Source organism: Camelus bactrianus, chromosome 13 (genome assembly GCF_048773025.1).
Source record: "Camelus bactrianus isolate YW-2024 breed Bactrian camel chromosome 13, ASM4877302v1, whole genome shotgun sequence".
NCBI classification, from domain to species: domain Eukaryota; kingdom Metazoa; phylum Chordata; class Mammalia; order Artiodactyla; family Camelidae; genus Camelus; species Camelus bactrianus.
In genome coordinates, this window is record NC_133551.1 from 78,385,851 (window position 1) to 78,406,164 (window position 20,314).

The window sequence follows — 20,314 nt, forward strand, 5'->3', positions numbered from 1 at the left end:
GGGCGTGATTCCTAAAATATCACCTGATGCTGCTCGCCTTCCTCAACTACAGCCAAGGTGACCCTGGACCGTCAGGCTCATGTCACCACCCCTATAGCCACCTTCTGGGCCTCACCTCAAGAGGGGACAGGCCCTCTGCTCAGGAGGGGCGGGAGGGCCATTGGGAGGGAGGGGGTGGGGGGGAAGGTCTTGTCTGCCTGCCCATGCTGGGAGCAGCCTGCGCGGAGGGAGACCCGGGCCGGTAGGGAGACCCACAGGGGCCCAGGCGGGCAGAATGACACGGGGGGCAGGATTCCTGGAAGGCCGCGGCCCGCAGGAAGAGGGGTGCGGCTGGGCACAAAGGAAGCAGCCCAGGCAGAGCTCTCCCGAGCTCCTTTCTCACCCGTGAGGACGATGAGGATGCGAGTGCGGTGAGCCCTACACTGCGGGCAGCTCGTCCCCAGCGCCCAGTGGCCCCGCGCCCCCCAGCCCCCCCCAACAAACTCGGGGTTCAGGCTGCCCGGAGCCTGGTCCTGCTGCGGCGGCTCTCCTGTCCCCCACCCCCGCCCTTCCCCGCGCTCGGGCCTGCGGGCGGGACGGCCCGGGCGCGCCTGCCGCTGGGGGCGCTGCTGAGCCCCCGGGCCGCCCGGGTGTTGACGGTCTCCCGGGAAACGGAGCCGCCGTCCGGACCCCGGGCGCAGCGGTGTCCACCGCCCCTCCACCCGCCGCGAGCAAGTCTGCGTGGCGCGAGCCTTTCCTCTCCCCTCGCGCCCCGCGCAGCCTCCGAGCACAGGCGAGTGTGAGCGTGTGTGCACGCTGTAGGGGCACATGCGTGCATGTGTGTTTGCGCATGCGTGGGAGTGCGAGCGTGTGTGTGCACACGTGTGAGTGTACACATGTGAGTGTCTGCGTCTCAGTGTGTGCCAGACAGCATCGACTGGGTGGGGGGCTTGTTTGCAAGGCACTTTGGGACCCAGGAGAGAAAGCGCCATGAGCCATGAAGTCTTCAGGTCAGAGGTTTGGGGAGGGGGAGAGGCGTGCGTGTGGCAGGGCTGGTCCCGGAACTGACCTCAGTAACTGACCCCCCGGCTGGGCCAGCGTGGCTCCCCACCCCGACCCAACAAGGAGGCAGGTGCCCCTCCTCACCCCACAAATGCCCCTTAACAGCTGAATCCACCCTGTCTTCACTCAGGGGGCTCTGCGCTGACCTGGGGGCTGCAGGGGGCCATAGGGCAGGTGGGCTGATGGTCACCTGTGCACTAACCAGGCTCCCCCCTCCAGGTGCTGCGAGGACTGGACATGGGCCCATCACAGGTGCAGGCGTGATGTCGGCCCAGGAACTTGTGGCCTGCCTCTGCCGGGAGGGTGACCAGCACCTGGCCCTGGGGGAGACCCCACTGGCCACCGCCTTCTACTTAGCTGCCTTCAGCTGCCACGCCCCCTCAGCCGTGCGGCGCGTCCGAGCTGCCCTGGCCGAGGCTCGGGGGTTGCCGGTGGTAGCCACCCTGGAGGCCTGGTGCCGAGGTGACAGCCAGATCCCAGCCATACACTGGGACGGCATGGCAGTGGTCTCCCTGACGGGGACCCTGGCCTCTGCCTTCCTGGCCACCCTCTGCCCAGACCACCCCGCCACGGTCCTGCACTCCCTGGCCGGCCTGCTGGCACGTGGGCGCCACGGGGAGGTGGCGCGGCGCTGCAGTGCCCTGCTGGACGCTCAGTCCCAGCAAGCGCTGGAGCTGCAGCTGACCCGCGCCCTGGCCTGGGTCCTGTCCGGGACGCAGGTGGATGCTGGTGTGGCCGACTACCTCCGGGCCTTCGCATCGAGCGCAGACAGGACCGTGGCCTTCATTCACACCCATCAGCAGACCTACCTCCCCACACTGGTCGGAGCCCTCCAGGACTACATCTCTCAGAGCCAGGAGGCCGGGGACAGCACCAGCCAGCAGGAGACCGACTGCCAGGGACTCCTGGCAGCCCTGGACCCTGGGGGCATCTGGAGAGATGCCCTGTCTCCCGAAGCCCTGCTCCGCGGTGGCAGGTATGAGGACTGCCGGGCGGCATGCAGCCGGGCCCTTGAGGTTGACTGGATGGGCAGCAGACCCCGAGGTAGGAGTGCCTTCACACCCCGCTGAGCACCAGGGTGGAAGTTACTCCCACCGTTGCTTCACTGCGTGGTTAAGTCCTGCTTATGGGGTGGGTAGGGGTTGTGCTGGAGCTGGGACACCACAGGGATAAGACAGCAATTGCAACCGATAGAACATCTGACTGAGTCAAAGCATCAGTTTTCGATGCACACTTAGCCACAACTGAGTTACATAATGCAGGACTTACAGTTTCATGTTTCCGTAATAATGTAATTTACTACATTCATTAATGGAAGAAAGAAGAACACATTATCACTGCAATAAATCAGGGAAAAGTACTTTATAATATTTAACATCTCCAAAATTTAAAAAACCAAAAATAGAAGGAAATTTATTTAATTGAAAAAGGAAAAATCTATCAAAAACCTACCAAAAACACCATACTTGATAGTGATATTTTAGAATCAGGAACGTGGTGGCTGCTCACTCCCCTACTTACCCATCATTGCACTAGAGATCCTAGTCAACACAACAGGGGAGGGAAATGCAAGACCAGAAAGGAAGAGAGAAAGCAACCGTTCTTCCAGACAATGTAGAAACCCCAACAGAAACAACGAAAACGTGTTAGATATACGAGCAGAATTTAACAAGAGACGCAAAAGGCATTTATGTTCATAGACACCTGCAACAAATGGAAATCTAATGGTTTTAAAATATACCACTTACTGTAGCAAAAGAAAATAATTTATCTCAAAGAGTCATATGACTTTATGGAGAACAATACAAAACTTTATTCAAAGAGAATAAAGAATATGCACACACGCAGAGAGATGGCCAATGTCCATTGACAGAAACGTTTGATATGATAACAGAAGAGCAAGAGACCAATAACAGAAAAGACAAAGGAGAAGGAAGGGGTGGGGGGGGGAGGAGAAGGAGGAGGAGGCAGTGGCATAAGGATTTCCCCTACCAGTTAATACAAAGCTATACTGATCAATATAGAAGGATATTGACTTAAGGGATAGATAGACCAATAAAACAAATTGAGGGGGAGGGCGTAGCTCAAGTGGCAGAGTGCATGCTTAGCGTGCACGAGGTCCTGAGTTCAGTCCCCAGCATCTCCTTCAAAAATAAGTAAGCCTAATGGCCTTCCCTCCCTGCCAAAATAAAATAAAGTGAAAAAAAATTGGAGAGGCCAGAGGTAGGCCTGTCTTTACCTGGGACTTCCCTAACGTGTGAGAGCGAGCGCTGCAAGTCTCTGGGGGAAACAAGAGGACCGTTGTGCTGCTGCTGCTTATCCCCTACTTCAAACCACGCAAGAAAAAGAAGTAAATTCCAGGTGAATTATGTTAATAGCTAAGTTTTACAGTTTCAAAAAGAAAATATGAGACAACATCGTAAGGCTGCTGTGTACAGCTGGGCTTCTTGAGATACAAGAAGTGAAAGCCATAAAGAAAAGTTTGACGCATTTGATTAAATTGAAAAATTTAAGCTTCTGTTTTGCCCGTAACTATGGAAGATGAAAGGGCAATCCACAACAGAGAGAAAATATTTGCAAAGTACACAGCGGGGAAAAGAGGAGTGCCTAGAGAATCTGATGAATTCCTACTTGTCAATAAGAAAAAAAATCTAGTGCAAAAATTGGCAAATGCATTTCCCAAAAGAAGAAACACAGATGGCTAATAATCATGTGGAAAATGTTCGACATCACAGTAATGATACAAGTGCATATTAAAACAATGAGACACCACTTCCTACCCGCCAGATTGGCGAGAGAGTTCGCTGAAATAAATGAGCCTCACCAGTCACCCGGAAAATGAACATTAATACAACGATGGGGTAGCATTTTATATCGTCCCCAACCAGATTGTCAAAATTTTTAAATCTAACAATAAAAGATTCTGGCTTCCAGTAATGGTGAAGTAACTTGACTAGACTGTGTGTCCCACAGATGATAATTATAAAATTGGGGCAAAATATAAAATGCAAACATTTGGCAACTGAACAGGCAGGAACTGGAGATTTAAAAGATGAAGACTGTACAAGGTGAGATTCGCAGACATGCAGCTTTGCCCAAGGAAACTTGCCGATCCAGATTTCATCCATGTAGAACAGAAAGTTGCCATTTTGTTGGCTTGAGGTGTCACACGACAGAAGTTGGGAATAAAAAAGCAGCTATAAAGGTAGAAAGGAAATCCCGAAAAGGAAGGAGCCACATTCCAGGGGGAAGGGAAGCGAGACTTCAAATCTCTGTATTAAATCCATTTACATCCTTGGCTGACCACTGAGCTACACATCCAAGGGAGAGACTGGGGAGCCTGAAAAAGTGACAGGTGCAAGCTGCAAGAACTAAATGGAGATTTCAGCTGCGGCCACTAAAGAACACAGAGTTTAGAGTTTAATCCCAGCCAGTTTAACTGCCTGCTGAAACCAATCTCTCAGAGGGAGGAGGGCAAAGCTCAAGCGGTAGAGTGGCTGCTTAGCATGCGTGAGGCCCCCGATTCCATCCCTACTACCTCCAGGAAAACAAATAATTAAATAAATGAATCCAATTACCTCCCCCTCCAAAAAAAAAAGAGTCAACTCTTTTCAGAGGAACATAACTGAACCCAGAGTCTCTACAAACACTCTACCAGATGTCTAGTGTACAATTTTTTAAAATTACTATGCTTGCAAAGAAACAGAAAAATAAAATGTGAACCACAGTCAGGAGTGAAAGAAGTCAACAGAAACTAACCCTGTTCCAGGCACGTATATGCAGCAATCTATTTCATCCTGGAAGCCCTGTGAATGCAGACCATTATAAGACCTATTATAAAGCAGAGAAGGAAACAGGCAGTGGGATGCAGGAAATCCCCAAGCCCCAGCTCCTCACTCTTCAAGCAGCATTAGGTGCATCATCCCTCTTTCCGGGCCCGATGGGGCCATCTCATTTCAAAGAGGGAAGTGTTGGCTCCCAGTGTAGCCAAAGAAGGCACAAAACAAAGGTGCTGAACATAGATGTTGCAGTAAAAACGATCATGGGGTCATAACCTCAGCTCTGACCTGGTGCGGGGGTGAGGGGAGGGCGGGGTGGTCCCAGGAGAAGGACCTTGATCCTAAAATCCATCACTGAAAGGGCAGGGGGGCATCGCGACTAATGCCCATGTTGGCTGGGCTGGCTTTGAACCCAGATGAAGAACAGCGCCGGGCAGGCGTGCAGGGCAGCTGTCCACCCTGGCTGCCCCTGCTTCGATCCTACTCTTTCACTAATGGACTTGGGGCCTCCTGCCAGCCTTCACCCTCCTGGGCTACTGGGAGACTCAAGGGAACTGCCATGAGATGTTGGGAGGGTCCAAAGCACTGGACTGTTGGGAGCCTACAAGTAGCCCCCCAGAGGACACGGCCCAAACGGCAGGACCAATGCCTCTGTTCTCTCCCCAGGTGAGCGTTTGGCCGCCCTGCTGGTCACTCGCGCTGCCGCGGCCTTCTTCCTGGACAGTGGGGTCCAGGACCTGCTTCAGGACCTGCACGAGGCCTTCCACCAAAGCCCCTCGGGGGCGCGGAGTCAGTTCGAGACGGTGCTCTCGGCCGGGGACCAGGAGCGCGTGCGGGCCCAGGCGCAGGAGGCCGCGGACCTGGGCTTCGCCCACTTCCAGGAGGCCGTGCGGAGGCGTCCCGAGCTCCGCGAGGATTCGGGCCACGAGCTGCTTGCCCCGGTGACCCGTGCGCTCCGTGTCCTGATGCGCGTGGCACCGCCCGAGGCGCGCCCGGCACTGGGCGCTCGCCTGGCCGAGTGCCTTCTGCTGGCCGGGGATGTGGCCGGCGCGCGGGCACTGTGCGAGCGCTTGCTGCGGCCCCGGCGCCCCGGGGACCCTGCGGGGGACCGCGTGTCCCTGCTGGCGCTGCGCGGCTTCTGCGCACTGCACAAGGGCGACACGCGGCGCGCCCAGGAGGACTTCCAGACGGTGGTGGAGCTGGGGCCGCCGCACCTGGGCGGCTGCATGCGAGCCCTGTGCGGCCGCGGGCTGCTGCGGGTGCTGGCGGGCAGCACGTTCCTGGGCGCGCTGGACTATGTCACTGCCTGCCGCCTGCGGCCCGAGGAAGCTCTGCTCATCACCAAGGCCTACGTGCCCTGGAACCAGCGGGGGCTGCTGCTGACCGTGCTGCGGGAGGAGGGCCGGAGGATGCTGCAGCGCAGGCTGGACCCGGGACCCACGCGCGGGCCGGGCCGCAGCAGGAAGGCCGCTGTCGCGGAGATGGAGACCCCCGCTGCGCAGGAAGGGTGAGAACTAGCCCTGCGTGTCAGCCGGGGCTGCTCCTTCATTCTGGTCTCCTGCAGGTAGTCAGGGCGAGGGAGGGGGTTCTTACCACTCTACAGATGAGTAAACTGAGGCAGGGAGCTGCTGGGTAATTTTCCTGAAGCACCGGCGGCAGGTTTAGCACCGGGGCCCAGGGATCTTAGCATCCCTGGGTCCCAAACAGCAGGGTGCATTTTGGACTTAGTTGTCACAGAAAATGAGAAACTCAAACATGGAGACGACACAGCAAACCTCAGCTGTAATCCCACTGTTAGCGCTTTCTTGTCGCTGCCTCTCCGTGTGCACCGAGAATACAGCTCCCAAACCTGGATTTGTGCTCTGTGTGCAGTTTTATCCCACGTGTTTTACTCACCAGATCACGAGCGTTTCCTTTGCTGCTAGGTACGTCTCATGGGCAGTCCGGTAGCCCATCCTGTGACTGTGCCTCTGCTCCTTTGGGGATTCCCTGCAGGTCTGCTCTTGGTTATAACATGCCCCGGGGAAGGTGCCGTCTCCACCATGTTCTGCCCTAAAGATGGAGTCATGGGTGGAGTTCCCGGGTCAGAGAGCACGGCCCCGGAGATCCTGGCCTTCAGGAGCTGCCCACCGGCCGTCTGGCCGCACGCTCCAGCCCTGAGGCTCCTTTTGCAAAATTCCCTGCCAGCCCAGCGGATGAGCTGCAGCTGTTTTGATTTGCATTTCTCTGGCTGCTGGGCAGTAGCAGGAAGGTGTTCTAGCAAAGCTAAAAGCTCTGAGCTGGGGGCCCCCTCGCCGCTGCACACACAGATACATGCACACACTTCCGCTGCACACACAGATACATGCACACACTTCCTCTGCCTCCCATCCCGTAATTCGCATTGCCTTGACTGGCTGGTGAAGAGGCACTTTCCCATACACGAGCCCGGGCCCCTTCTGGCTGGTCTCCGGGGATTGTCAGACTCCAGGCTCTGGCCCCTCTTCCCCGCGGGAGCTCATTCGGATTCCCGAGAGTGCACGGGATCATTCCCGGGCAGCCTGTGTGTTACCTCTACAACACACTTGCACCCCGCAAGGCCAACGCTGTTATCTTATTTTTGCAGAAAAGAAAACTAAGGCAGGGTAGGCTGGGGGGTCAGCACACAGCCACGATTCTTCATCTGTACAGTGCCTGCCACCGGGGCTGGGGGGGGACAAGGGTGAGGGCCAAGGGCTGAATGTCGGACGGAGCAGCCATGGGCTCAGGGGACGGCAGGCCGGACAGTCTGTGCAGCAGGTGCCTGGCCTCTGCAGGCCAGCAGGAAGGGGGCTGCCCGGACCGGGTGCGCAAGGATGGGCTTCGCGTGCCCTCGCCTCCCTGGGCGGGTGAGAGGGGGTGAGGGAAGGAGTCAGCGCTGCCCGGCTGCCCTCTCTGCAGGGACGCCCGTGGCGTGTACCAGCTGGCCGCACTCCTGATGGAGCTGGACTCGGAGGATGAGGCTTCGCGCCTCCTGGCGGCCGATGCCCTGTACCGCCTGGGCCGCCTGGACGACGCCCACAAGGCCCTGCTGGTGGCCCTCTCCCGGAGGCCTCAGGCGGCCCCTGTGCTCGTGCGCCTGGCCCTGCTGCAGCTCCGGAGGGGCTTCTTCTACGATGCCAACCAGGTCAGGGGGCCCTGGGGGGCCCCAGCAGGGCAGGTGGAAATGAGGCACAGCTCTGTGGAGGGCACCTGGCCTCCAGCGGGCCCTGGCTCAGCACCCCACGGCCCAGACTTGGGACCAGGCAAAGCTTGTCCCAGCCCCAGCTCTGCCACCTCCAGCTCAGCCACCTGCAGTGGGACCTCCCCTCTCTGATCCTCAGTCTCCTCATCGGTGCCTGGTCTTCCAAGTTCTCGTGGGAATTAGCCGCTGCAGGTACCCCAGGGCCCTGCAGGTCTCCAGCATGCAGTAGGTGCTCTGTACTTGCTTTTCCTGTGTTACAAAAAAAGAGCCAAGAGTCGAGTGTAAGCAGAGCTTAGTCCCAGTTCTTCCAGGTAAACCAGGCTTGGAGGTGTCCCTGCTCTGGGGAGGGGGGCAGCAGAGGAGCCCCCAGGTCCTCAGTCCCTGCTGGCCTCGCCTCCCTCAGACACCGCCTGCTTCCAGGAAAAGCGTAACTTCACCTCCCCGTGAAGGCTTCCTGTTGGAAACTGGGCAGAAGATTATATTCCAGGGGGAAGTGCTGGGCTTTGGGCTGGGGGCTGGAGGACCCATCAGCTTCCTTCTTCTGCTCTGGCCTGGTTCAGGTTCTTGTCTCTGGGCCATACAGGCCGGAGGGAAGGATGCTCTGGGACCAGCTTCCGCCCAGGGGTGGCTGGCAGGGGCAGCATCCAGTGGGCCTCTGTGGGGCTATGTCCCCCCGGGAATCCCACTCTGCCCAGAGCAGGGACTGGTCCCAGGGCTTTTGCTGTGCACCTTCTGAAGGACTCCCAGGGCCCTCTGTCACTTTATGATTTGAAAGCCTCTCTTTCCCCAAACTTCTCAGACCTACGGTAAGTCAGCCCTAAAGGTGAGCGCTCCATCGCCAATTCAGGGGGGAGCAGGCACAACTCAGGGACACTGGGACCCCCACCCAACTCCTGACACCAGCAGAGCGAGGCAGCCTAGAGCAGGCCCACACTTCCTGGATCCAGCTTTTCAGCTCTTCCTGTGCTCCCCACTGGGACCCGCAGTCCTTGCCCGCGGGTGCCGCACCCCGGCCATTGGACCACGCCCCCGTGCGCCACGCCCCTGCAAGGAGGCTGGGGGTGGAATGGTCTGGGCCCGGGCACAGGAGGAGCCGTGGTGACGCCCCCTGCCCTTGCAGCTGGTGAAGAAGGTGATCCAGTCCGGGGACACGGCCTGCCTGCAGCCCACCCTGGATGTCTTCCATCAAGAGGACTGGCAGCTGCTGCGGGGCCACTGCCACGCGCGGGCCCTGGCCATCCTGCGGGCACGACCCGGCGGGGCCGAGGGTGAGGTCCACACCAGGGAGGCCATCGCCTACCTCTCTCTGGCCATCTTTGCTGCAGGTAGGAGCGGCCCACCTACCCCTGAGGCCCCCATCCCGTGCCAGGTACAGGGGGACCAGGGAGCCTCCAGCATGGGGAGGGGGGTGGACGGGCACCAGAGGGTCTGCTCCCCCGCGCGCCTTGGTGCCCAGGGGTCTGTGGGCACCCTCTGCCTCCCGCTTTGGGCGCCAGGACAGGCGCAGTAAATGCTGGATGAGGGCAGATACCCTGGACCAGGTCATGTCCTGACGCCCCACCCCTCCTCCAGGGAGTCAGGCAAGTGAGTCCCTGCTGGCCCGCGCCCGCTGCTACGGGTTCCTGGGCCAGAAGAAGACCGCGATGTTCGACTTCAACTGCGTGCTGAGGGCGCAGCCGGGGAACGCGCAGGCGCTGTGCGGGCGGGCGCTCCTGCACCTGGCCCTGGACCAGCAGGAGGTACCGGCCCCGCCCCGACCTGGGACCCGGCGGGGGGCGCGCTTTGGGGGAGATCCGAGGAAAGAGCAAGCAGGCGCAGAGCCAGGCCGCCCGAGGGTGAGGCATCCGTCGAAACCCGCCTGCCCTGGGACTCACGGAAGCCTCATCGTCCTATCCCCGGTTTCGGGGAGACTTTCCCTCTCCTGTGAAGAGCCCCGTGCCTCCCAGCTGCATTAAGGGTGGCAGACATGCACAGCCTCGGGGCTACCAGGGCCCCGCAACCACCTAGGGTGATGAGACCCTGGCTGCCTCCTGGGCACCACCCTGAGCTGTCCACCCACGGCCTGTGGATTCAGGCTGGGGCGCGCGGTGGTCCATGGCCAGGCCCAGGGCGGGCGTTTTCAACAGAAGGGTCCTGCCCAGAGGCAGCCACAGCCAAACAGCCCCGGACAAGGGCACTTGGCAGCCAAGAGCAACATCATTGGCAAGTAATTGAAATCAGTTGTCAGCCCTGATGCTTCGCTAGGTCGAAGTAACCTGCCTGCCAGGTTTCTTAATTTTCTTAAGGGTTGGAGTCCTACGAGACGAGGAAAAATGGTCCACTGGGATGAGAGCGTCTCAAGATGCTGCTTCTGCCCATCAGGGCGTCGCTTCCCCCAAGGGCTCTGCATTCCTGTTCCCACCTGGGCGCACTCTTGTGGTTGGAAGTACAGCTCTCCGCACACCCCTTCCTGTGCTGGGCAAGCACTTACGGTTCTCAGGGACAAGCCCATGAAACAGAGAAGGGGTTCAGCCAGGAGGGCCCCTGCTGCAGGAGGCGGGCCCCTGGAAGCCCACCCCAGGGGCTCTCAACAGGCCAGCAGCTCCTCCCAGAGGTGCTTCAGGAACGTCTCTCACTCCATCCAGGGCAGCAGAGCACGTGGCAGAGAAAGTCAGCCTGCATGTCCGCGGGTCCGGACACGGGAGCGAGGGCTACCCCACCCCCGTCACACCCAGAACTTCTTGCTCCCGCGGATGGGCCGAGCCTGGTGCCCACGTGCCCTCCACCCCTTCACCAGGAGGGGAGCCCTGAGCCAGCCTGCCGGTTCAGAATCCAGAACCCTGATCCCCTCCTCTGACTTTCTGAGCGAGTCCCATAGCGTCTCTGAGCCTTTTCCACATCAAACTGGGGGGAGGGTGCTTGCTCAAGGCCATCACACGCTCAGCCTTAAGGGGTGCATTGCTTGCTCAAGGCTGTCATTCCTTAATGGGGGGGTGGAGGTGCCTATTCAAGACTGTCACAAGAGGGCAGGGTAGAGCTCAATGGCGGAGCGCATGCTTAGCACGCACAAGGTCCTGGGTTCAATCCCCAGTACCTCCATATAAATAAGTAAATAAACGTAATTACATCCCCTCACCACAAAAAAAAAAAAAGCAAAATAAAATAAAGGAAAAAAACCCGTCAGATACTCAGCCTGGTGCCTGGCCCCTAATAAGGGACTTCCTATGAGCCAACAGAGAACTGGGCTCCGTCCCGGCAAAGGTAACCAGCCAACGGGCTCACCACGGGCCAGCACCAGGGGAGGGAGGGCCCAGGCCACTGTGCAGGAGGGATCAGAGAGGACCGTCCTCCCATCCGTCCATCTCAGGGCTCCGTCTCGCCAAGACCCGCATCCCTGCCACGCCTGCCCCAGGAGCAGCCCTTCCCTGGGCTCTAAGGGCATCTGGGCAAGCTCCCAGCTCTGACCAGGAAGGGGAGCTGGTGCCGGGCTGCTGAGAACAAATCCTGGGTAAAACACACGACGCCTGTCTTCAGGCACGGACGACAGGCTGTGGGGTGAAGGGAGACCACAAACAGGGAGTCCAGGGGGGCCCCGCATTAACCTGGCCTCCTGCCTGGGGAGCCTTTCCTGCCACTGCACAGGCAGCGGGCAGCGGGCTTGCAGAGCTGAGGAGGCAGAGGCTGGGGTCCCAGGCCGCTGCAGGGGCTGCAGTTTGCAGGGAAGGGTGATGGAGGGGATGGGGCTGGGACAACTGCCGTCCCACCCCAGCCCTTCTTCCCCTGCAGGAGGCGGTGGACGACATCCTCTCGGCTCTGGAGCTTGACCCGAGAACCACGGTCCCTGAGATCCGCTCTCTGAAGCCAGAGGCCCAGGCTCTCATCACGCAAGGCCTCTCCTCCCGATGCCGGGCCGGCCTGAGCCAGCTGCTGGACACCGGACCGCCCCTCAACCACGAGGACGCCCGGGGCCTCCTGGCCGCAGGGGAAGCGCTGATCAAAATCGATGCGGGGCAGCCCAGCTGGCACACCCTCCTGGCGGACGTGCTGGCCGCAGTGGGTGCGTGGGGAACCTGGGCGTCTGTCCCCGCTCCTTTTCGCCTGGTTCGTTTCCATAAAACGGGAGCAGGCAGCCCTGATCTCAATGGCTTCTAAGTCCCTCCCACCCCTAATCCCAGGACCCGCCACCCGGTCCCCGTGTGGCCTTGCCCGCCGGGGGCTGAGACAAGGGAGTGATGCGGGGCTTCATAAAAGGCCCAGCTGCCTCATTATCTCGCGACTTTATTCAGCACATGTTTATCGAGTGCCCTGTTCTAGGCGAGGTGTCTTAGGACCACATGTGCCAAAACATCGGTCTTTCCTGCAACCTCAGGAAAACAATTCAGCGCTCGTTTGAAAGGGGAGCGCTCTCTGCAGCCTGCATTTCCCAGGCCTGTCAGCATCACTTCCGAGCCTGGGAGGCGCCCCCACCAAGGCCTTCAGGGGCCCCCGGGTCTGCTCTGGTCCCATGCAGCCCTGCTCGGGAGAGAAGCACGTCCCTGCAGGGGCCGCAGCCAGGGGGGCTCAGAGCCCTGCTACTCTGCCTGGGGCTGCGGAGTTTAGGGACCACACCCAGGTGGGACGCCGGGCCATCAGGCGAGTCCTCGTGTCTGACACAGTGTCACCTTGTCCCTCTGCTCCCGGCTCCTTCCTTCTGGGGCTGAGCCCCTCCATTAGCCAGCTGCTGCCAGAGACAGCGCTGAGCAAGAAAGGCCGTACTGGGCTTCCCGGGGGCTGGTGAGTCCCACATTTCCTGACGCCCTGCCCTAGCCCCATCCTGACTGTCCTGCCCCAATCCCTGACAGGCAACTTTGAGGAGGCCAGCGCCCGCCTGCAAGAAGCCCTCCAGCATGACTCTCCATCAGAGGCAGCCCAGGCCCGGCGTGGCCTATTTCGGCTCAAGAAGGGGGATGTGCTGGCTGCCGCACGGGACCTGCAGTGCCTGGCAGAGACAGACGCCCAGGACCTCCGCTTCCTGCTGCGTCTCCTGGATGCCTCAGAGCGGCAGAGCCTCACCCAGGTGTGCACAGCCCCCCAGAGGGCCCCCACCCCAGCCCCTCTCCAGCCCCTCTGGTGGGAGACCCCCGGGCCAGGGCTCAGGGCAGCTCTGCACCCCCTATGTGCCTCAGTTAGGTTAAGTGTGGGGTGGGTGGAGGTGAGTGCAGGAGGCAGCAGGTCTGGCCATTGCAAGTCCTGATAACCCCAGCGACCTCTTGGCTTCTTTGGACGAGGCGTATAAGGCACAGCTGACTCAGGGTCAGGGAGAGAGAGGGAGGGTACCCCCTCCTCAGGGCCAAATTGAGCCAGCCAGGAACACCTGGCCTTCTCCAGAAGCCCACGCTGGCCCCCAGGTCAGGCCAGGAGAGGCACGTCCCTCCCTGTGAGTGCGCGGGTGGTCAGGGTGGGCTCCTGCAGCTGGTGAGCTAAGAGGGGCCGTGAAGGGACATCACACTGGAGTTGCTGCCTCTTTGACTGGCTGGTTTTTTGCTCCACTGTTTATTTAACAAGAATGTAAGAGCACCTCTACCAGGTGCTGGGTGGAGCCACTGCCTGCACTGTGGCCCTTGAATCTTGGGGGGGACGCCATTCACTTCAGAGAGTGTCAGTGTCAGGGATACCCTAAGACAAGGCAGTGGGGTTGTGAGGTGGCCCTAGAGGTGAGGACGTGATGGCGACAGACAGGCCAGGGCAGAGGCCTGGAGGCAGGAAAGAGCACTGAGTGTTCGAGAAACAGGCGGTCAAAAGACAGCTGGTGTGGACAGCAGGAGGGCCTGGGGGTCTGGGAGAGGTTTCTGGGCCAAACTCCAGCAAAGCCAGTCCGATGGAGGAGCAGGTGGGGCGGGGGCAGAGGGAAGGGTGTCCTCCATCCTGGTCTGACCACCTCAGCTCTTCGCTTGCTGGACGCAGGAGCCAGCCAGGCAGGTGGGAGAGGCAGGGCTGGAGGAGTGGAAACTGCAGAGTGGATTTCCCTGGAGTGGCTGGTTTTTTCTTTTGAGGGGGTGGGGCGTGGTAGGCGGTGAAGGGACCACCAGGTTGGGGGGGCTAAGAGAATCAGCAGGCTTTGAAGTTAGAGTGACTCAGATTGAAACCCCTGAGCGGCCTCGGCAAGTATTTCACGTCCCGAGGCTTCCGTTTTAGGGGGCTCTAGCACTCGGGTGCGTCGAGAAAACAGAGACCACACTAGGGGTTTCAACCAGCGGGTCAGTAGAGGAGTTGGCTAAACGGGCATTAGGGACAAAAAGAGGAAAGCGAGCCAGGGGTGATGCAGGAGAACTGCTGCCTCGCAGGGCCGAGGGGCCGAGGCGCAGTGCATCAGCACCTGGACCCGGAGGAGCGGCCTCGGGCCGGGGATCTCGGAGGAGGGGGCCTGGCTGGGGTCTCAGAGCCCGGAGTTGGCGGGGGGGACTCTGAGCTGGACGAGGGGAGCCAGGATGGGGTCTCTGAGTTCACGAGACGGGGCTGGGCAGGGGTCTGCCTCTGAGTTCATGGCAGGCGTTGGGTTGGGGTCTCTGGGCGGGAGGAGAGAGCCGCGCGGAGCCACCTGGAGACGGGTTTCGCTGCCGCGAGAACTCGCGCGACACTGGGCCGTTGCCGGGCGACGCGGGCCAGCCCGGAAGTGGAGCGGAAATGGTCGTGCCCCTTTTCCGGCAGGACTGCGCCTGCGCGGCCCTGAAAAGGGGCGGCACACTGCTGGTGGGGAAGATGCTGCGCACGGACACCGGGTTAGCGGACCGCATAAAGCAGCAGATCGGCCCGCCTCGGTGCGCAGTCGGACTGGTGGGAAGACAGGACCACGCGCTCCCCCTGCCGAGTCCTGGGGACCTGGCGGGGGTGTTGGTACAACCTGGCCGCATGGAAAAGGGAGGGGACCAGGGGAAAGGCCGGATCTGGAATGTGCCCATTCAGGCCACGGGGAGTCGCTGTGGGTTCTTGAGAGCAGGAGGAGCCCAACGAGGCAAGTGGGTTTATCAGCGGCGGTTGGGGAGAGAAGGTAAGGCACTTTGGCAGGTTTAGAGAATGGGCCTCAGCTACACTCAGAAAAGCAAAATGAGCCTGGGGGGCAGTGGGGAGGCCTTGGCCTTCAGGGCTGGGTCACCCACACAGGCATGGCCAGGGCCTCAGTCTAGCAGCCCGCAGAGAGAGAAGTGCTGGGGTGGACAGCGCCCTCTGACCTCTGGCCCTGCCCTGCAGGATCCACAGAGGCTGAGGGTGAATCCACTGCGGCCCTCCTGGAAGCACCGCTCTGCTAGTCCTGGGGCGGGGCGGGGGGGCAGACACTGAAGCCAAGCCTCGGGGGTCATGCTGGCAGAGCAGGGGGATCAGCCTGGCTTTGACTCTGGCTCCACAGGGCCTGCAGGCGCGGCTAATTGGTTAGCAAAGTGAGAACCGTACTAGCACAAAGCAGCCCCTGCCATTCTGACCTGGGGCCTAAGAGAAGGCTCAAAGACCAGGCTGGGCAAAGGTGGTGTTTCCTGCTGTCCTCAGGGCCAGGGCCACCTTGGCAGGGTGAACAGGGTGGGAGGCTGAGTGGCAGACCCATCAGAGGGGCCCTTTGGGGAGGTGACTTTGCTAGGAGGGGCAGAGGGAGGGAGGCAGCCACTCAGGTGGGAGAAGCTGAGCCCACAGGTGGGGCAGTAGGACAGGTGAGGAGGATGCCTTCTGAGCAGGGTCTGCCTGCCAGAGAGCTTCCAGGGTGGTGGGACTGTGGGGGTGGGGACCTCTGCCCCGTGCCTCCAGCCCCCTCCAGAGGTAGCGGGCAGCTTCTGCACGGGGAGCTAACAGCGACCGGCTGTGCAGGACCAGTGAGGGGCGTGCAGTGTTCTGGGCTGACCTCAACTCCCTCCCTCCGTCCCCCCTGCAGGCCGCAGCCCAGGAAGCTGACACCCTCCTGAGCTCAGGGCAGCCCGGCCAAGCGCTCGGCTACTGCTCACTGGCCATCCTGGCGGGTGGTGGCGGTGCCTGCCACCTGCGCCTGCGGGCCACCTGCCTGGCCGAGCTGCAGGAGTTTGGCCGGGCTCTCAAGGACCTGGACCATGTGCTCCAAGAGGGTTCAGGGGACGGCGACCTTCAGATGCAGGCAGAGGACCTATGCTCCCAGGGACGCCTGTTGCTGAGCGTGGGAGACGAGGCCAGGGCTGCGGGGGCCTTCGCCCAGGCCCTCAGGCTGGCACCCATACTAGCCCAGAGCAGCCTGTGGGCGCGGCCGGGCCGGGCCCAGACCGCCCGCGTGCTCCTGTGCCGTGGGCAGCGCTGCCTGGAGGAGCAGCGCTACACTGAGGCCTGGACGGCAGCTGAGGGCGGCCTCCTGGTGGACCCCGAGCATGGCGGCCTGAGGAGGCTGAAGGCGAGAATCCAGAGGGAGGCGTCCTCGGGCTGCCGGCTCCATTGACCCAACACTCTCCGGGCCCGGCCATGGGGCCCCCCCCATCATTACCATTCCTTGTCCAGACCCTGCGGTGCACCGCCCCCCAAATCAGGGAGGTGCTCACCTGCCCTCACACCCTTCCCAGTCCTGGGATGGGTCAGCATTGGCCAACCAGCCCTGGGGAGCGGAAGGGAGACATCCTGCTTGCCTGGAGTGACTGTCCTGGGAGGCTCAGAGCCCTTGTCTCACGGCAACCTGGCCCCCAAAGCTCCCAGGTCCTTGCCCCTAGCTTGAGGCCTGCAGGTTGGCTGGGGCCCAGGCCAGCCCCCCGTGGCCCTGGGGAGACGGTGTCAGCGCGTCCCCAGGTGTGAAGCACCCTTGACTCTGGCCTGACCTTCAGGCCGGGCTCCTGCAGGGTCTGTCCCCTCGAGGGCAAAACTCCCGAGCCGGCCTGAGACCCAGGCCTTCATGAGTGCTGCTCTCCAGGGAGCCCGGGGCCTTGGGGGCGGTGGTGTGGCCCCGCCCTCCCCAGCCAAGCAGAGAGACCCCCGAGGGGCCCCTAATGAGCAGAGCAGCCGGGCTTCTTGGCAGATGTCCTGGCAGTGCGGTCTGATGTAAAGGTGTTTGCTGCGTGGATTAAACCTGCCCACCCCCACCACAGTTGGCTTGGAAAACCTTCTCCCCGGAGGGAGCGGAGAAGCCCAGCCCTTGTCCACCATGCATTCCAAGGAAGCCACGTCCGAGTAACACAGTTCTGTCTCGTTCATGAACGCAGCTGCTGGACAAGCCGTCGGGCGAAGCAGAGGGGACTGGCCACGCCACACCCTCCCATCTCAGCACTCAACTTGCTCCCCTCCCTGGCTGTCCCCTCTTCCTCTGCCCATGCACAGACCCTCTACCTGCTGCCCTCGGCTCCGCTCCCCACCTCCCAATTGACCCGTCCAGGGGCCCAGGCAGGGAGTGACCCCAGTCCTCACCCCCCTTCACAGAGGTGCCAGACCCCGGGCTGCAGGTGAAGTGGCCACATGGGGTGGGCAGCCCCCTCCCCCTCGGGCCCCTCCCCATCACCCACCACTAAGTGGGAGCCTTCATCCCAGGGGCACCAACTGGGGTCTGCTGGTCTGGGGCTGCCCACAGCTGGGCCAGGAGCCAGTGTCTTCCATGGTGAGGGACCAGGGAAGGGAGCCAGGAGAGTGGGGAGAGGGCTCCACGGGGGCACTGCCACTGGATTCCTCTGCTTGGCCAGCCTCTCTCAGGATCTTTGAGCCGTTCCCATGTCTCTAGCATTTCCCCATGCGTGATCCTCGCTGGATCACCCCATCCACCTGTCCATCGCCGTGTCCAGCTGCGTGTTCATTGGCTCAGTGAGCTCCAGGAGCCAGTGTGGACCTTAGTTCAGGGACACACACACAATGGTCTGAGTGGGTCAGTTGGCTTTTCTGAGGCCATGAGGTGAGAGCTGGTCCAGGGCCCAAGGTCAGCCGAAAAGGGCCAGCCTCAGAGCTGCCGGGAAGGTCGGAGGCAGGGGGGAGATGTCCCTGTGGGTGCCCTCCCCCCAACCCCACCCCACGCATTCCCCCTGCTGTCCTCTATCCAAGACGTCCTGCCTCTTGCGTCCACTCAAGGCTGGAGCCCATCACACTGAGCGTGTGGGTGCCCGACTGCTGCCACCGCTTTCCAGGACCTGGTGCTCTTTGCAGACCCCGCCCCCAACGCTCCCTGAGCAGCCCCGACCTGCCCCACTCCCGGCTCCTCACTGCTGAGTTGGAGGCTGAGAAGCCAGGCCTGAATGCCTGGACAGAGGGCAGCCGTCTCCTTGCAGCCTGGCTGCCTGGCCTCACCTCTCACGTCTGCCCTGCCGCTGCCTGGCACCAGGACTGCTCACGACGGGCCTCTCCCCACCCCACCCCCCCGCCTCCCGGGGCAGGAGCCGGGAGGATGGAGCTGACTGCTGGCCAGCAAGCTCACGGCCAAGCGCTGAAGTGGCCCTGCGCGCCTTTCCCCGGTCTTCACGTCTGTTACTGCTCTCCTTTCCTCCCTGGGGACAGAAGAAAGCCTCGTCCCGTTTTGAAAGCTAAGGTTGGAAAGATCCAAAGATTTGCCCAGGTTCATAGTCAACTTAGCTGTGAAGTCTAGGAACCACACCCAAGCTCCCAGCTCTCGAGGCAGCTTCAACAGAAGGCAGGCTGGGGGACCTGCAGAGACGGGCTCATCCTGCCAGCTCCATGGGCAAAGTTGTCCTGCCCAAGTCCTCCCACCTCCACCTGGGCCGGGCGACGGTCCCACATCTGCGGGTACGTGTGGGGGTGTCTGTTATCCCGGCCTCCCGCCGTGGCACGCATGTGGACAAGAACTAGCAGGCTCTGACAGCCCCGGCAGCAGAACGATGGCATGGCTAACAGTGCAAATCAGACTCTTACCGAGAATGGAGGCTGCACCTTATTCTCACAAAATCACGTTTTAGTTGACCAAGAAAAGGTTCGTGATGTTCGTATATGGTATAGACAGCGTTACCTACTCTCAAGACAATAAAGATATGAATTAAGTTTTAAAAATTCCTTGCAGGTAAAACAGCTCTTGGGTCCTAGAGGATATCAAATCTGCAATTGCAGAATATTGGAAACATCGTAGTAACAAAAACAGTCCAGGCAATCACCTCTGGGAAACAGTCACGGCCGTGTCCAGAGGGAAGTTCAAGCCTGGAGTACATTACTAGCCAGTGAAAATGAAGTACACATTCAATTTGAGAAATTAGAAAAAGACAATAGAAGAAATCAGAAGGCAGGAATTAGTAACAATAAAAGCAGAAATGAATAAGTTAGGAATAGAAAGACAGAAAAATAAATCCATAATATAATGCTTCAAAAATTGAATAGATGAGCCAATAGCTAACTTAATCTAGAAAGACAGAAGAGCACAAAGGAACCAAAATTTTTAAAGATGACAAGAACCAAATCACATGGGGGAAATTTAAAGAACCATAAGACATTAATTTTCTCAACTCTGCAAGTAAATGTGGAGTCTGGATGAAATGTATTGGTTCCTAGGAAAATATTATTTAACTAAACTGAGTCCAGAATAGATACAAAAATTACACAGGACAATTACCACGGAGGGAAAGAGAAAGCTGTTAAGGAGCTTTTCCCCCAAAGCAACTCCAGTTCCAGATGGTGTCAGGGGAGACCTGCCAGCCTTTAAAGAACAGTCGGATCCTAATTCCTTCAAACTCCTTCACAGCCAAGAAAAAGCAGAGAAGCTTCCAAGTTCTTTTTGGAAGAAAGCATAATCTCGCCCAAGTGAAAGCCGCCAACCAACTTCATTTACAAATTCCCGGTTCAGAGAGCCCGAAGGAAACACCAACAAACCTGAGTCCAACAGCACATTGAAAAGAGGCGGTATGAGCAACGTATACAGGAATGCAAGGACGGTTCAAAATCACCACGGGAGCAGAGCTAAGGAAGAAGTCAGTCCTGGGACCCCTCCTGGGGGCTGTGGCAGAGGGCTCGGCCACACGCGATAAATCCACCCTGACACTCTATCTCCCCGTGCCTTTGGGTCTCTTCCTGTACATGACATCGGGAGGTTCTGACATCTCAGCCTCATTAACCGCAGACCACGGTCTGGTGCAGAACTCACTCAGCCAGGTGAACTGTTGGAGTCACTCCCCAAGCTGATGTGAGTTAACACGCACATTCAGGATCTCTGGCAGGTGCACCCGTATCGACAGAGCCAACCCAGCCCAGCACCATGTTCCCCCTGCCGTGGTCTGACACCCCTAGTCTTCAACCCCACACAGACGTCCCAGGCTTCTCAGTGTCAATAATTACATATTGAAATTGTTTGGGTGTACATGCTGTTTCCTCCTGGGTCAGGCTTTGTGCTCCCCAGCCCACAACCCGAGCATCCTGAGAT

General features: G+C 59.8%; 1 protein-coding gene across 1 annotated transcript; it reads left to right on the forward strand.

Moving 5' to 3' along the window:
* Window positions 1-650: 650 nt before the first annotated feature.
* TTC34 (tetratricopeptide repeat domain 34) lies at window positions 651-20,251 on the forward strand. The gene is made up of 9 exons (XM_074377641.1): window positions 651-772; window positions 1,261-2,085; window positions 5,487-6,327; window positions 7,740-7,965; window positions 9,143-9,347; window positions 9,595-9,761; window positions 11,788-12,058; window positions 12,843-13,057; window positions 15,899-20,251. The coding sequence occupies exons 2-9, from the start codon at window positions 1,305-1,307 to the stop codon at window positions 16,424-16,426; spliced, it is 3,234 nt and encodes a 1,077-aa protein (XP_074233742.1). The 5' UTR covers window positions 651-772; window positions 1,261-1,304; the 3' UTR covers window positions 16,427-20,251.
* Window positions 20,252-20,314: the final 63 nt, after the last annotated feature.